Consider the following 17,180-nt stretch of genomic DNA (forward strand, 5'->3'; position numbering starts at 1 on the left):
TGAGGCCCTTTGGGCCTGCCGAGGAGAAGAAGAGATTTGCACACAGCCGAGGCCAGGCTGACGATCTCAGTCTTGTCATTGAGCACTGCCCTGCTGGGAGCCAGCTGCATGTTGAGATCCTGCCTTTTCTTGAGAACAGTAAAGATGAACTAATTGTGCTTCAAAACCCAACTTAAATGGTGCCTCCCAAGAAGCCCTTCACCTCCCCTCCTTCCTCAGGGCCTGTCCTCCCTCTTACCCCCAGCATCGGTGCCACTGTGTCTCACCTCCGGGGGCCCGACTCGGAGCGGACTGTGCTGACCGCTGGCCAGCGTGCCTTATTCCGGCCGGCCGTGGGCTTCCTCTGAAGCAGCTCCGGGAGGACCGGGGGGCCAGGAGCAGGCGAGATGGCCTGGGGAGGGAATCGGTCAGGGTGGAGGGCCGAGCTGGTGCCCCCGGGGGTGTGCTGACCCTGGCTGTGCCCAGGAGCACGGGAGAAGGGAAGAACAGCATGGGCAAGCGGCGTTTGCCTTCGAGCCCAGCCACCCTGGGCTACATTTCTGCTTTAAATACAGCATCCTCTGAGAAATCCCAGACGACGGCCAGGTGTGTAGGGGAGCGTGTGTGTGTGCACACGTACACGCCCTTCCCAGCAGGGTAGCTGCAGATGGGTGAGCAAGGAGGGAGGTCGCTGCCCTCCGACGTCCCGTTCTCGGGCATTGTCTGCTCGTGGCCACTTCTCCTCGCGGAGGGCCTGTTGCAGGGGGGTCAGCAGGTGGGTGCTAGATTCCAGAAAGCAGTTCCAGGATAACTAAGGGTCATCATAAACAGACTGCAGGGTAGATAGGGGAGAATTGGCGCTTGAAAGAAGCCTGGAGATAAACCACGGTGCACTGAGCCAGCCGTGTTTTATGTTCATTAACAAAAGATACTGTTCAGAATTTTTCCTTTCACAAAAATGATGTTGTAAGCAGCTAATGTATTTCTAATTGCTGGAAGGCGAAGTGACTTAAGTGCTTAATTCTGGCAGTTAGCTTTATGTGTTCTTAAGCAGTCCAGGAGTAAGCATAATTTCTAGAAGGTTGTCACCCCGCAGTGGGCCACCGGTCCCGGCAGCAGCGGGACAATCAGATTCAGAGTAAGGCAGGCTCGCCAAAGTAGAGTCATGCAAGTATGCCCCCCGCCCTCGGCTGAACCGGCCGGCCGCGCCAGTGTGCCCCCGCCCCCCGCCTCCCCACCCCCTCCCTCCTCTTAGTGCTGCCCAGCCCGCCCGCCCTCCTGGTCCTCCCCGTCCTGGTCCTACCATGTTCGGCTGTCCTCCCCGCTCCCACCCTGCTTCCCGTGTGCCCCCACCTTCCTCCTGAGCCGGCTGTGCCCTCCTGTTCCCATCCCCACCTTCCTCCTGAGCCATGTGTGTGACCACAGGCCACCACTGGGCAGACACCCGTGAGGAGCTTCAGTTCTGCGTCCTAGCCGACCTCCTCCCTCCCATGCGAGAGCGCTCCTGACCTTTTAAGCGGTACGTCCGTGCCCTTCCCACACCGATGCTGAGTCTGAAGGCGGGACGAGAGTAGAGTTTTCCTCGGAAAGGCTCTGCAGTGGGGCCTGGAGAAGGCAGAGCTCCGGGTGCAGACGCGCTGGTGGGCGGTCCTCTGCCAGCCCCACAGCCCGGGCTCTTGCCGGCAGGCGGCGCCCCCTGGAGGTCACCCGGAGAGGTGTCCGGCGTCTGGGCAGTGACGGCAGCGCGGACAGACCCGTGTGTTCACTGTCCGTGAGCATGGCTTGGCTTGGGCTGCGTGGCCTCCTCTCTGCCCTGCGGCTGACCCACTACCCTCCCGTTCTCCTTGGCTGTGGCATTTCTGCACCTGTTCTCCTCCCCGAACCAAGGGCACTGGTCCGACGCCCCGGGCTCAGCAGGGGACGTGCCTCCGACCTGTGCGCGCTCACCCCTCCCCTCTCTTGCAGCCTCCATCCAGCTGTGGGGGTCCCGCCTGGGCCGGGTGATGTGCTCCATGGCCAACTGCTTGCTGCTGATGAAGGTGCGTCGGGTCTGGGAGAGGGTGTCTCAGAAGCCGTGCGGGGCGCCGGGACCCTGTGAGGAAGGGCCCCGCGGGGAGCGGGAGGCGCTGCGGGAGCAGAGCGCTCAGTGGCACTGACTCTGACGGTTCACAGTGAAGGAGATCTCAGCGGACGCTGAGTTGACAGTGTCAAGTCGGATTGTTCAAACGTGGGTCTCGATGATTTAACGAAGATCATCATTCATCCTCCCCCCGCCCCCCGGCCTCTATGGTTTTCTCTGGATTCCACCCCAGAAAGGTCCCGGGGAAGAGGGGTGATTTCCCTTTTCCTGACCAGGCGGGCCTGTGGACACCCATGGCCTCTGGAGCCAGGCTTGCCCACGACCCCTGTGTCTCAGGGACGGCCCCCCACCCCAAGGAGGCAGCCCACATGTCGAGGAGGCTGACGTCAGGAGCTGCTCCTTTGTTTCCTCCAGCCTGGTCTCCGGTGGGCCCCTGGCAGCTGAGAGCGGTGTCCTCAGCTCCTTCCTCCTCTTGGGACCTGGCTCAGATGGGACCCCGCGTAGGGGGACAGGGAAGGCTGCCGCGGGAGTCGCTTAGTCCCAGACCCCTCATGAGCTATTATGAGACCGAGAGCCTGAGTCCCCCACAGGTCAGCCCAAGGTCATTCCTGAGCTTGATTTTCAGCAAAGCAGAGCAGGCGGCTCCTCGCAGGGGAGTCCCATGGTTGGCCCTGCTGTGACAGCCGCGTTACACATCTGTCCCTCGTGGCCCTGCGTGTGAGATCGTGCCCTGGGTGCGGCGTGGAGGGCTTGGCTGCGGGCGTGCGTTCCCAGCACAGCCCTGCGCCTGCTCGGTCAGGGAGAGGACGGGTGGTCTGGGCACGCCCCCGAGCAGCCTGCACTGGGCAGGACGGGACTCCCATCCAGGTGGCCCTGTAGGGGTGGGACACGAGGGCACACACAGCCACTCTGCCACGCCCTTTGTTTCCAGGAGCCCTGGGCCCTGGCTCTGACCTTGATGCCACGCCCCTCAGTGTAGGAGCGCAGAGCCTCCTCCCTGCGTGTGGGCTGGGGGGGTTCGGACAAGGGGGCGGCCCTTGTGGTGACATCTGTCATGGTCTTGCCCCAGGCGTGTGTGTGGGCAGGAGGGAGCGTCTTCTCTCCCACCTGCAGCCTTGGCAGTGAGCAGGTCCCTCCCTAGAGCCTGGCCCTGTCCCCTCTGCCCCGGCACACGGGCCATTCTCCCCAGCTCTGGAACCCCATGCCCCAGCCTCCCTCCCTGGGGCTGCAGCAGCCGCACGGGAGCCCTAGCAGCTTGTGCAGAGGAAGAGCCGCCCGCACAGTCACGGGGCGGACGTTTCCTTCGTCGCGGGCTGACACTACCCAGGAGGGACGCTACGTGTTCCACCGGCAGACTTGTATTTGCACCGCGAAGACACAGTAGTAGACGATGACGGGATAAAGTGCCTGTGTTGCCCGCCCGGCGACGGTGAGATACGAGCGGCCCCCGTGTGACTTTGCTGCCTGCTCTGCCGGGACCCGGGACAGCCGGCTCTGGTTTCAGAAATACTTCATGAGGAATGCCGTTTAATTGGAATTTTCCACACATCTAACACTTTGATGAGTTAAAAAGAGGGAACACCGTGCCGTGGAGGCCTGAGCCAGCACGCATGCCCCTTCTCTGGCCACGTGGGGAGCACGTGTGCGGCTCAGGGCGACTCGTGTGGCTCATGCTTGGCCGACAGCATGTTACGTCATCAGCCACTCAGTTACGGTCAGTAACGTTTCTGTTACAGTGAAACAAATGCTGTTTGATGATGGGAAATCAGCTCGTACATTTCAGCCCCGAATACCTGTGGGACGTGCCGTCGGGCTCCGGGACCGGAGTGCCGTGGCCGGGGAGACTGGCCCAGTCCCACGCTATAAATCACACTCCCTCTCCTTGGACCCGTGGTGGGCCTTGGGTGCCACGCGGCAGGAGCCACAATGGCCGAGTACACGAGCACAGCGCCTGCTGCCTCGGGGGGCCACCGAGACCCCCTCCTGGCCCCACGTAGGCTCCAGCCGAGGGGCCACGCGGCCACGTCAGCTGGCTTCAGCCCCCTTCGGATGTCCACGCAAACCCTCTCCGGCCTCCAAAGCAGCAGTTGCCGAAGCAAGAGGCTGAGCGCTGAGAAGCAGGCCCGTCCTGTCAGCAGGTCCCTTGTGGCCTTTCCAGCCTGGGTGCGCTGTCCGCCGCGGGCTGGACGCTCCCAGAAGAGCTCACTTGAGCCATTTTCCATTTGAGAGGCTGTGTTCCCTCCTCTTCCAGTAAATGAACCGTCTCAGGCAATGACAGTCCCTTAGGGAAGCTCCGTGACGAGCTCCCGCCGGGCTTTATTGGGTAACGGGCTCCGGAACGCATGGCCAAGCCCGTCCGGAGGCCACAGCCACTCGCCCGTGTCCCCCACGGGCTGCTGGCACCCTTAGCGCCGCCGCCGCCACCTGGGGTCTGACGGGCCGGCCTCCCCGGCCTCCCCACGCGCGTCTCACGCCTGCGCACCGGCCCTGGTTCACTGTGCCCAGAGCGTGGTGTTTTCCCAGGTCCGCAGCACAGCAGCCCCGTCAGGGATCGGCGCTCGGTTCGCTAACCGTCCTCTCGGACCCGTCGTCTCCGGAAGCGCTGGCTCCTGGCCGGAAGCGCCGGGGCGGAGCTGTGAGGCCGTGAGGCTGGCTTCCGTGGACTTGCACTTCCGTGGAAGTGGGCGGCCACCGCGTCCACAGGCCGGCGTGTGTCAGTGACCTCTAGCGCTACCAGCAACGTCAGACCTGCCTTCGGCTCTCTCTGAAGCGGCAGCGAGGGGCCGCTGCTGAAGGACAGGACGCGACCGCCCCTGGAGCCCGCGGGGCGTCCCGTGCACTCCGCCGGGGCCCTCCACCAGCCGCCAAGCGGGGCCTCAGCGCACACTTGCACACCCACTCCCACACTTGCCCTCACAGCTGTGCACACTTCACGCATCCACTTGGTTTCTCACCCTCAGGCTTGGCCGTGCTCGTACATACGCCCGCGCGCTCTCGGACACTGGTGCTTGCACTCCCGCTTGTGCGTAGGCCACACGTCTCCCTCGCTGGCACAGTCCTGCACGTGCGCACGATACACAACCCTGTGGGCGGCCGCGACAGCAGAACGCCAGGGGGAAGGACAGGCGGGTGCTCTCAGGGTCCTTGTGAATCATCTGAATAAGACTTGTCTTAATGAGCGTCCCTGGGAGGTTCCAGAATGGAGAGAGTTATTTCATTCTTCTCCAAAACTGGGATTTTACTGGTCACCTGTCTGTCTGTAGACCACTCCAGTGAGCACATGGGTAGCTTAGCTCTGCCTGCACACGCAGAGGAATAAAGCACCTGTGGGGGTGACCGCGCATCTGCTGCCGCATGGCTCGTGGCCACGTGCTGGGACTCCAAAGAACACAGCAGCCGCGCTGGGCCTGCTCTGTGTAAACGTCCATGATCGCTGCTGTTCCGAAGAGCCGGGGTTTGGGGGAGCCCGAGACGAGCCAAGGGCCGCGAGGAGACCTTGTCGCCCGAGAGAGATGACGGGTTCCACCTCTTCCTTGTGGATAGACGGGCTTTCCCTGACTCAGCATCTACCGGGGCCCCACCGCGGGCCAGCACTTGGGGGGCAGCAGGGGAAGCACAGAGACGGCCGGGCCGGCCCGCTCCCCCACAGCGGTGTGGAGGCGCTCCGACGACCGAGAGAGGCTGGCGAAGGCCGCTGGCAGCACGCACGACCCGGCTCGGTGGCCAGCGGGGTCACACACCCTGCTCTGGCATGGCCGGACTCATGGTCACCACCTCCCAGCGTGGCGGGGGGCACCCCACAGAGGACCTCAGGCCGGCCCCCGGCTGTGGTGTTTGGTGCAGTGTGTCGTGTGTGTGTAAGGACTTTCCCTCCACTTCTAGCGTAGGAAACATTAAGAGATGCTGTTCATAAATTTGCTCTAGGGACTTGGCAGAGAGAAATAGGATGAAAGTCACCAGTTCATTGGTGGTTTTGTCAGGAAAGAGAGACTGTGCCGGCGAATTCCTGTTGCCGTTGAGGTGGCAACATTGAGGGACCATCAGGCCCCTTAAGGGCCCAGCTCCGGCCCTGCGGCTCCCGCACTCCTGGGCCCACTCTCCTCGTGTGAATGTGCGGCCACTGAGCCACTAGTGTCCCTAAACCCGAGCGTGACCTTTCTAACCCACAGTGTCCCCGGCGTTCTGCCCGCAGGATTACGTGCTGGCCGTGGACGCGTACCACGCGGCTATCCAGCACTGCCCGGAGCAGGAGCCGCAGCTGCTCAGCGGCATCGGCCGGATCTTCCTCCAGGTACGACCACGCCGGCCGCGAGCTCCAGCGGCCCGTCCCCTCTGGGGCCATCTGGGCGGCCCAGGACGCATAGGAAACAGCACAGACGCATCCGGGAGGGGGGCTCGGGCGGGTGGGCGTCTGCCTTCGGCCCCAGTCAGGATCCCGGGGTCCAGGAATTGAGCCCCACATCAGGCTCCCTGCTCCTCCCTCTGCCCCGGCCAGCGCTCTCTCTCGGAAACAGATACAATTTTAAAGAGAAAAGAAGGAGCTCCGTAAATATTTCACCTGGGATGTTCGGGGTTTCGGTCTTCACAGTAGTTCTGGTTGGACTGTGTCAAGTCCCGCGGGCTGTAGCGGCATCAGGAAGCCGAACTGCCTGACGGGCATCTCCCTCGACTGCGATCGGTGAAGCCCCGAAACGGGACTCAGAAGTCCCCTGTCGCACCCAGAAGAGGGGTGGTAAAACCACCCAGAGCCTTCCCTGAACGCGGCTGGTCCTAGAGTCACTGGCTGCTGTTTGGCTGGAAAGAGCAGAGTCCAGCGTGCAGCAGCCCCAGCAGGGCCGAGGACGAGGCAAGAGCAGCGCCGGCGCCGGGACGCGTCTTCCTGACCCGCCCCCTCACGCCCGCCGCCCCCCGGCCGCCCGCCCCACCTTTGCAGGCTGAGGCCAAGCAGCCTCTGCCCGCGGCACCCCTCCGCCTGTAGCGCTTCCACCATCACGTCCCCGAGCCGGGGCTGCGGGAGGAGTGCGGGCCGAGGACGGTTCCGGGTAGTCGGAGAACGGCCAGGCGTCTCTGGGGCACCGCTCCCGGGAGCACACGCCGTGCGGAGCCGCTCCCCTTGGGCGTTCCCGGCCCTTTCACACGGAGGCACACGGGGCTCCCCGGCGGCGGAGACAGGAGTGTGCCGGGAAGGACTCGACCGAGGGCTCCTCAGCCCCGGGCTCGGGTTCTCCTCACCAGAGGGGTCCACACACCGTCCTCCACACCACACACACGCGCACGCATACGTTGGCACACCCTGTCATCCACACACACACACACACACACTCTTCCACACTGTGCACACATGCGCATGTACATCTGTACGCACTCCTCCTACACCCCCAGTCCTTGCACACGTGCACGCGCACACTCGCATCTCCTACTCCTGCCCCACCCCCAGCCCATACTGTTTGTTCGTGGGAAGCAGATGAGACCCGCACTGGGTCCAAGGACAGCCTGACACGGGAGGCCAGCTGTGGTCTTGGAGTCCCTGCGGCAATAGATTTCTATGCACTGATTTTTATATCCTGTGACTTTACTGAATTTGTCAGTTCTAGTAGCTTTTTGGTAGAGTCTTTAGGGTTTTCTATGTGCAGTATCATGTCATCTGCAGATAGTGAAAGTCTGGCTTCCTCCTTACCAATTCGGATGCCTGTTGTTTCTTTTTCTCTCCTGATCACTGAGGCTGGGGCTTCCAGTACTGTGTTGAATGGAAGTGGTGAGTGGACATCCCTGTCTTGTTCCTGACCTTAGGGGAAGGGCTCTCGGTCTTTCCCCACTGAGGATGATGTCACCTGTGGTTTGCCCTTTATTACGTTGAGGGATGCTCCCTCGAACCCTACACTGCAAAGGGTTTTTATCATGAATGGATGGTACTTTGTCAGACGCTCTTCCTGCATCTACCGAAATGATCACATGGCTTTCATCCTTTATCTTATTGATGTGAGTATCACATTGATTGATTTGCAAATAGTGAACCACCCTTGCATCCCAGGGATAAATCCCATTTGATTGTGGCAAATGGTTTTTTTAATGTACTGTTGGATTGCGTTTGCTAATAATCTCATTGAGGAATTTTACATCTTTGTTCATCAGGGATATTGGCCTGTGGTTCTCTTTTTTTGGTTGTGTCTTTGTCTGGTTTTGGGATCATCGTCACGCTTGCCACACAGAATGAATTCGGGAGTTTTCCTTCCTCTTCTGTTCTTTGGGATGGTTTGAGAAGCATAGGTATTAGCTCTTCTTTGTATGTTTCGTAGAGTTCCCCATGAGTGAAGCCATCTGGTCCTGGACTTTTGTTTGTTGGGAGATTGTTTATTACTGATTAAATTTCTTAGCTGGAAATCGATCTGTTCAGATTTTCTGTGTCTTCTGCTTCAGTTTGAATGGTTGATGTTTCTAGGAATCTACCCATTTTTTTTCTCAGTTGTCCGATTTGTTGGCATATGATTTTTTGTGATGTTTTCTTACAGCTGTTTGTATTTCTCTGCTGTGGGTCGTTTCTCTTCTCTGACTTGTGATTTTGTTTATTTGGGTCTTTTTTTTATGAGTCTGGCTAGAGGTTCATCAATTTTGTTGATCTTGTCAAAGATCCAGCTCCTGGGCTCATTGATTTGTTTTACTTGGGGGGAAGGGTTTATTTTAACTTTATTTCTTTACTTACTTGAGAGACAGCGTGAGCAGGAGGGAGCGGCTGTGGGAGAGGGAGAAGCAGACTCCCCACTGAGCAGGGAGCTTGACCCGGGGCTCAACTCCAGGACTCCAAGATCATGACCTGAGCCGAAGGCAGATGCTCAGCTGAGCCACCCAGGCGCCCCTGGGGTTTTTGTTTCGTTTTGTTTTGTTTTTCTTTTGTTGTTGTTGTTGTTGTTTTAGTTTCTACATCATTTATCTCTGCCCTAATCTTTATAATTTCCTTCCTTCTGCTCATTTTAGGTTTTGTTTACTCTTCTTCTCCCTCGTTTACGTGTAAGGTTAGGTTGTTTGAGACTTTCCTTGCTACTTGAGGTAGGTTTGTCGAGCTACAGACTTTCCTCCTAGAACCGCTTTTGTTGTGTCTCAGACGTTTTGGACCCTTGTGTCCTCGTTTTCACTTGTTTCCATGCAATTTCCAGTTCATTTGATTTCTTGGTTGACTCGTTTATCAGTTAGCAGCTTCTTAGTCTGCCTCTGTGTATTTGCGGTCTTTACTGGTTGTCCTCCCGTTCTGTGTCCTCTCTGATACATTGTGATCAGAAAAGGGACATGGAATGGCTTCAGTCCTCTTGAATTTGTTGAGACTTGTTTTGTGGCCAAATATGTGATCTGGTCTGGAGAATGTTTTGTGCGCACTTGAAAAGAAAGCATTCTGCTGCTTTAGGATGCAGTCCTGAATATATCTGTTAATTCCTCTGGTGCCGTGTGTCATTCGAAGCCGTTGTCTGCTTGTTAACGATCCACTCAGATGATGCGTCCGCGGACGCGAGCGGGTGTTGGAGTCTGCGCTGTTGGGACTGTCAGCGAGCCTCCTCACGTTTGTCATGAACTTCCGTGTATTTGTTGCTCCCATGCTGGATGCGTAATATTTACCATTGTTACACCTTCTTGGATGGTTCCCTTTATTAGGATATAGTGTCCTTTCTCTGTCTCTCTCTTAAAGTCTGTTTTGTCTTCCAGAAGCATTGCTATCCTGCTTTCCTCCCACATCTGTTTGCAGGATAAAGGCATTTCCGTCCTTGCACTTTCACTCATCAGGCATCTTTATGTCCAAAATGAATCTCTAGGCAGCATACGGATGGTATTTTGTTTTAATGCACTCTGTCACCCATTGTTTTTTGTCTAGAGCATTAAGTCCATTTACATTCGTAATTATTGATAGATTTGTACTTAGTGCCATTTTCATTACTGCTTTTTGCCATTTTCATTACTATGTGTCTAGCATGGACCAGCTTGGGTGGATTTTGATGGGAATTCTCCCAGGGAAGTCAAGGGACGCGTAGGTTTGTGCCGGTCCTCTGAGTGAGGGGACGCGTGGCGGGCCCAGCTGGAGGGGTTGCACACAGTGCAGGCAGGCTGGGAATGAATCTGGATGGCTGTGTGGCTGTGCTGGGGGCAGGGGAGGGCATGCTGCCCGCCAGCTACCCTCTTTTCTTGCACAAGTCCCTCAGCAACTCCCCCTCCTCAGGCCCAGGGCAGTTTTCAAACTGCTGCTTCTGATCTAGATCTCATGGGCTGTTTGCCCTGCTGTCCCTGTGAGGGCAGGGACCCAGCTTCCCAGTACCCCCGGGCTCTCCCAGAGCCAAGCCGGCTGGTTTTTAAAGCTCCAGCTGCCCAGGGTTTAACTCCCAACCGCATCTCCGTCCTTCCGACTCTCTCGGGTGTGCCGGCTTCTCTGCCTTACTGTGGGGTTTGTGCCGCCCTGAGGTCATCTTCAGGGTTGTTGGCACTGACGTTCTCTGTAAGTAAGGCCTGTAATTCACCTCGTTCCGAGCCGGGGCGCTGGCCTTCCCCCGTGTCCTGACCGGCGCTGTAAGGGGTAATGACCAGCGACATTACCGTTTCCCCACCTGGTGCAAGCGCACGTTCTGAGCCTAACGTGTCGGGCGGCTGTGCGCGTGGATGTGCGCCTCCTGATCCTGTCTCCCGAACTGACTTTGTCAGAGCAGATTGGAGACATAAAAACAGCCGAGAAGTATTTTCAAGACGTGGAGAAAGTCACCCAGAAACTGGATGGACTGCAAGGCAAGACGATGGTCTTAATGAACAGGTAAACCTCTGGACTGTTTTCTCAAATTTCCCAAGAGCTCAGACGCCGTGAGTAAAGCCGCTTGGGGAAGGCGTGCCACCCGGTGCCCTAGACCTGACCCCCAAGTCCCTCACCACCCAACGCGCCCACTGATGTCTCCTTGAACTTAGGTACCTTTTAGTCTCAGCAGATTTTAAAATGTTTATATTGTCCCTGTTTTCAACATAAATTTGCATAAATGTTTATCCTCTCTAGCCTCCCCCAGCTGCTTTGATGCCCCATTTTCATGTCCGCGGGAGTCGCACACACAGTGTGGGGGTGGGGGTGGGGGTGTCCTTAAGGTGGAGCCTGTGCCCAGTGCAGAGCTCACGCCACCGCAGCAAGTGTCCGTTTGTCCAGCAGGAAGGCACTGAAGTCCTAGGTCACCTAGCAAGAGTGATCTGCCCGCCAGGGTGCGATGTGCTTCATGCAACCGCGGTGTCCCCCCCCCCAGCCCCCAGCCCCCGGCTGCTCAGAGTTACCCCGAGGAGATGGGGCACGCTCCTGCCCGTGCCCTCCACCCCTCTGCCTGCCTGCTCCCCCTGTCCTTTGTGTTCCAGAGCATTCCTGCACCTTGGCCAGAATAACTTTGCCGAAGCCCACAGATTCTTCACAGAAATCCTCAGGATCGACCCAACAAATGCCGTGGTAAGGTCCCACGAGAGCCAGGGGCTCACAGCTGGAGCCCGTGCGGCGTCCACGGGCATCTGTCCCAGCGGGGTTGGGGGTTCCCGGCAGGGCCAGCCTCGGCGGCTCCCCCCGCCACTCGCCCAGGACGGGGCTCCCCGAACAGATCGCCGGTGGCCGGGTCCAACCCTGTGCGCGCGTCCTCCCCTCCAGGCCAACAACAACGCCGCCGTGTGCCTGCTCTACCTGGGCAAACTCAAGGACTCCCTCCGGCAGCTGGAGGCCATGGTGCAGCAGGACCCCAAGCACTCCCTGCACGAGAGCGTGCTCTTCAACCTGACCACCATGTACGAGCTGGAGTCCTCCCGCAGCATGCAGAAGAAGCAGGCGCTGCTCGAGGCGGTCGCCGGCAAGGAGGGCGACAGCTTCAACACACAGTGCCTCAAGCTGGCCTAGGGCCCTCGCCCTCTGGAGCCCCGGGGCCTCTGTGAGCGGCGTGTGCGGAGCTCCTACAGGAAACAACCGGCGGAGTCAGTAAAACCTTTCGCGGGTGCGGGGAGCCGTCTTGGTGCGGAGCCGCGCGCAGGCCGCACTGCCGGGCAGCTCGTCCGACTGCAGCGAGCTCCGTGCCTGCGGCTCGGCCGGCGGTCAGGAGTCCGGGGCTGACAGGCTCTGGGGATGGCGGCCAGGCGCCGCGGTGGCTCCGAGGAGGCACTGGGTCCCTTTTTTTTATTCTCGGAAGCTGAGCTGCTTCATCTCGTGATTCTGAATGTGCTCAGAGAAAAGCTGAAAACTCTCATAAACCGTCCTTCCTCTGTAAATCCCCGTACATCTGGGCATGAAGGCAGAGAAACACCAAGCAGACCGCCCTGCCCCTGCTCTCCTTCCCCCTCACATCCCAGAACTACACGCATCACTTTGATTCACCCGATTCCTTTCCAGCTGACGCCACACTCCGTGGCCGGGTCCGGCGACAGGGCAAGAGTCCGCGGTCTTTCTTCTGTGGTTCGTCCGGCACAGGGAGGAGGGAGGGGCCCGAACGCAGCACGCCCCGAGGGAGAACACGGAGCGTGCACAAGCGGGTGCGCTCGGGGGTCTTTCTGAACCAAGCACGCCTCGATTTCGGTGTTTTTTCATCGCGCGTGTCGGGGCAGTCGCTTCAGTATTTAGAGTAGCGGGAGGCGTTTTCTGCTCTACCCGCTAGGTCCTCTGGTTGGTCTGATAAGCCAGGTGACAGGTAAATGAGAGAAAGGTTCCATTACGTACAGGGGACCCATAAGGGCAGGAGCCCCAAGGACTAGCCAGGCGATTGAGGCTTCTGTGCCATCCTGAGCTAAGGCAGGGGCTGGGGAGAGCAGGGGATTCACAGAACTTGGCCCCCCTGGACAGGTCAGAGTTTATAGCCGGGAACAGCTCCCCTCTGAGCGAGAGCCCCACCCAAACCCTTCTAGTCATTCAGGGAGAGGTCAATGTTTTCCTTACCCCTGCTGCATCCTGACTGTCTTCAGCTCAAATAATCCATTTGCCGAATGGATGGGGGACGGTGGGGGACACCCATCCCCCGCCTGCCAGGAATTTCTGCTGCCGGGGGACCTGAGCCGCTCACTGACCTCGTCTCCTACTCCTGACAGTAGCTTCGTTCCATTAAGCAGTTGGGTCTCATTTTGGGAGGCAGCTGTGCAAGAGGCTGCCAGGTCGGGCCGGGGGCGAGTAACCCGGTGTTTGCCAAGAGACCTTTCTGTGGGGACAGCGGGAAACCAGCCGAATCAGTGGCACAGGCCGCTGCCCACTTTCCAAGCCCTGGCGCTCGGAGCAGCTTCAGATGTGTGGAAGCCATCGGACGGTTGGCCCTGGCCTGCGGTGTGACCGTCACTGGTGAGCTTTCCGCGTGGCCCACACAGCAGTGGGCACAGAGACTGTCCACACGGGAGCCGGGGTGGTCTCCCCGAGTGCGGGGGCGGGGGGGGCAGCTCGGCCCCAGTTGCCACAGCTGCAGGAAACGGCCAGTTCTGGTTCCCGACAGCCCCAAGTGAGCAGGGCAGGGGGAGGTGGAAACTTCAGTTTGGAGAGTTGCCGCCAAATGCAGGAGGAAAGTAGACGTTGGGACCTGGCCCATTTTACAGGTAGAAGACAGAACCTCAGAGCCCAGGAGCAGCATAGACTCTGCGATCCGCGGAGGCATGTTAGGGAAGCACAGAGTCCGCGTAGCCCCCCCCCCACTTCCATCAGAGAACCCAGAGCAAGACTAAATCTGGTTCCCAGTGAAGGTGTTTCAGTGACCCGGCCTGGTTATTTACAGAAGTGCAGAAAACAGGGCTTATTGTATAGGCTCTATTAAATCTGCTTTGCTGGAACTTTCCATAAAAGGTCCTAGATGAATCTCAGAAGCCTCTCCAGGCTAAGAACCCACACCAAGGACCTGCTGTCAGACTTTGCCTGCAGTACATACAGATTTAGGTGAATTCCTCTCTTCTCAAGGTCCCCAAAACATCCTGAGGTTTCTGGGCCTGCCAGGAAGTGCCCTTCCATGCAGACAGGCCAGGCCGCCAGGCATCCTGTAAGCGAGAGGCCAGGATGATGTCCCCCCAGGGTCTTACTGGCTCCATCAAGTCAGCCTTAGTTCCCAAAAGCTGATCATCTCAGAGTCGTCACGTCGCTTTCAGAAAGAATGTTCTAGTCAGGCCTAGTCATGTAACGAACCTTCTCATTCATGTCCTGTCACCAGAGTGGAATCTGAGCACAGTCATCACACATAAGGCCACTAAGATGAGAACCTAAGTTGGCAGATCCTGGAGGGATCGGGTAGCAAGAGACACTGTTTCCTCTTTGTTCACTAAGGTGTATCTTAAATCGTTGAAACCTTAAGAGAAGGTGGTTTCCTTAAATCTGGAAAAACAAAAGAACGGGCAGTGTTTCAAAGCGGAAGTCACGGAATTACCGTTCTCCTGAATTCATGCAGCCCCGTGTGGTACTTGTCCCGCTTGAACCCGTGATCCGTTAGTTCCGGAAAGCCTTACCCAGCTCACTTTTCGGCTTGGGAGATTCTCAGAAGCGCATCCTTGTCAAGCCCATTCCTTGACTCTCCCTGAAGGTGAGGTGCCGTTGCGGGAATGCTGTGGCATCACAGTGAAGCAGCGGGTCTGTAACCAGACAGGACCTTCACTGCCCGCTGTTCACGACCCCAGGAGAGTTCGTTATAATGGAATTGACCAAGCAAGGTGCTTATTTCTGTACATTTTAAGATAACTGGAATTACAACCAACAGTCTCCAGGACATACTAGGTTTCTAGGAATTTCATGTAATTCATAGGACATACTCATACTCACCCCTACGGCGCAACCTAAGAAAGTTTATCATCATGTATGTGATGTGCTTTCCATAGAATTCCACACCAGATAAGCTTCCTTAACCCAACGTCATTCTTAGTATAAGTGGGAACAAACCTTGTGAGATGGTCCAGGGACCCTCTGGAAATTCTCAAAAATTAGTTCAGAGTCAATGAAGGCCTTATTTAGAATTCGATTCTGAGAATTTTGTCCAGAATATCAGCACGTTTGGACACTTGACTGAAGAGGGTCACAGACCTTTGTCGAAAAGAGTACTTGATTAGGTCGTTTTCTTCAAAGTGCCAGAAACTGAAGACCTGGTGCACAATCTGGGCTCCTTGGCACATTATTGAAAAGGTAAAGAAACTTTCACAGTCTGTTAACAGCAAAACTGAAGTCCAAGAAAATTTCATTTTAAGAGTAAAAACCAATTTTGTTCCACTTGCTCTGATATTAAAACTAAATTTTAACCTTAGCCAGCTTGACTACACATTAAAATTTCTCTTCAAAGATCTCCTTTTCTGGGGACTCAGTCCGTTAAGCATCGGGCTCAAGTCATGATCCAGGGTCCTGGGATGGAGCCGCCTCAAGGGCTCTCTGCTCACCGGGGAGCCTGCTTCTCCCCCCGCCCCCGCCTCTGGCCCTCCCCCCCGCTTGCGCGTGCATGTGCTGACAAATAAAACCTTTTTTTTTTTTTAAGATTCTTTTTCCACAAACCTGCAACTTTCTTCGGCCTCACCAAAAGCGTATCTGTGTTCCTCAGAACTCCTTTTACCAAAATCACACTTTCCTTGCGTACAGGAATGTTTTCCTTATTATTTCTAGTAGCTTCGATCACATTAGAATTTTTGAAGCCGGAGAATGCCAACAGCAGTTGTGAACTCTCACTTTAGTATTCTCTAGATTGTAAAGCTTATACCAGTTTGCCTGTTTCTAGAGACCTAGGCTTCCTGTTGGTACAGTTTGGTTCCATGTGGCACAAAAACGTGTTTGCTAATAGACACAGAGAACCTTTTAGTTCCTCACTAAAAGGGAGCCAACTAGGTAAACCCATCCCTCTTCCCCCTCTGCTGAGAAACCGCTCCCTCAAGTCTGCATTTCCAAGCCCTGCTCTGAGTCCTGAGGAAGCCACGAGTAGAAAGTCTACACCGCAAAGGCACGGAGAGGCTCGAGCCTCTGGCTGGACGTCAGGGGCTTAAGCACCTGCTCCCACACCCTGGCCGCCCGCTGCCAAAGGTCCCCTTCCCTGTTCTGAAGAGCAGAACGGCCCCGTCCCAGAGTCGTCCTCTTAACCGGATCCGTGGCCGCCGCAAACACAGGAGCAGGGGAGGTTTCAGGGCTGGTAAAGACCAACGGGACAGGAGCTGCTTCTGGAGCCACACTTGTGGTGTGGAAGAGATCTGCAGGACCTTGTTTCCAGATCCCAGAGAGCGGGAGCAGCCCCCGTGTCAACGGGCGGGCCCCCCCCCCCCGCCCCAAGCTCAGGGACCTCAGGCTGCCGCTTTCCCTCTGGGGACACAGTTTTATTCTAGCTCGGGAGAAGGGCCTGCAATGAATTAAGTTAAAAAAATGATCCTGTCAGACTCCGGACATCAGCTGTGATCTCCAGTCGGGCCACACTAGGGGTCCCCCTCGTCTTCGTTATCCCTGATCTCAGGAGGCCGTCCACACGAGGCCTCCGTGTCTAGGACATTCTCTGGCCTTGGACCTGGGAAGGGCATCCCGGCAGCCTCTGGGGTCGGGCGGCGCGGCCAGAGGGGAGCAGCCGGGCTCCGCCGGCCTGTCTGACGTCTCGGGGACCGCTTGTAAAAAGCTGCTGACAAATTACAGCTACAGCCGTTCTTTCAACAACGATTGTGGAATTTTAAGTCTTTTGGAGGTTTCTGCATCTAAGTAAAGTAGGCGTCGCGTTCTGTCTGATTCGGAGACCCTTGATGTTAACTGTGCTGCTTCGTGCTCGTGGCGCTCCCGACGGCCTCCCACCTTCGTCACCGCGGCCGATGTGCCCCGAACGCTGGCCGCGGGGTGCTGGGGCCCTGGCTGCACGGGGCGCCGGCCCACGCGTCTGCCTCCCGCAGACGGGGTGCACCCACGCTTGCGTCTGGCCGCATCTTGGAGCCGCCGACCTGACCAAGCCCAGTTCTTAGGACACGGAACAAGCTTAGAATCTGCCATTCCCGCGGCTTCCCACAGCTTCCGGGGTCACAGTTCTAGAACAGACGTTAAGCCGGGTGCTGAGGCGGGGTGAGTAATTCTTCGGATTTTAAGGAGGGAGTTTGTACTGGATGTCCACTTCAGTTCTGCCGTGACTCCTTCGCTGGGTTAAGGGAGTCCCTAGCTGGGCCGCTACGCTCCGTTTCCACTTGG

At 57.4% G+C, this 17,180-nt stretch overlaps 1 protein-coding gene across 1 annotated transcript in view; it reads left to right on the forward strand.

Annotated features, from left to right (window-relative positions):
* TRAPPC12 (trafficking protein particle complex subunit 12) overlaps nucleotides 1-15,325 on the forward strand; it is a 71,094-nt gene extending 55,769 nt beyond the window's left edge. The window contains 5 exon segments of the mRNA XM_044262169.1: nucleotides 1,945-2,018; nucleotides 6,252-6,350; nucleotides 10,741-10,841; nucleotides 11,420-11,507; nucleotides 11,700-15,325. Coding sequence (XP_044118104.1) covers nucleotides 1,945-2,018; nucleotides 6,252-6,350; nucleotides 10,741-10,841; nucleotides 11,420-11,507; nucleotides 11,700-11,942 — 605 coding nt within the window. The 3' untranslated portion in view covers nucleotides 11,943-15,325.
* The last annotated feature ends 1,855 nt before the right edge of the window (nucleotides 15,326-17,180 follow it).

This window comes from Neovison vison, chromosome 8, assembly GCF_020171115.1.
Source record: "Neovison vison isolate M4711 chromosome 8, ASM_NN_V1, whole genome shotgun sequence".
Classification (NCBI taxonomy): domain Eukaryota; kingdom Metazoa; phylum Chordata; class Mammalia; order Carnivora; family Mustelidae; genus Neogale; species Neogale vison.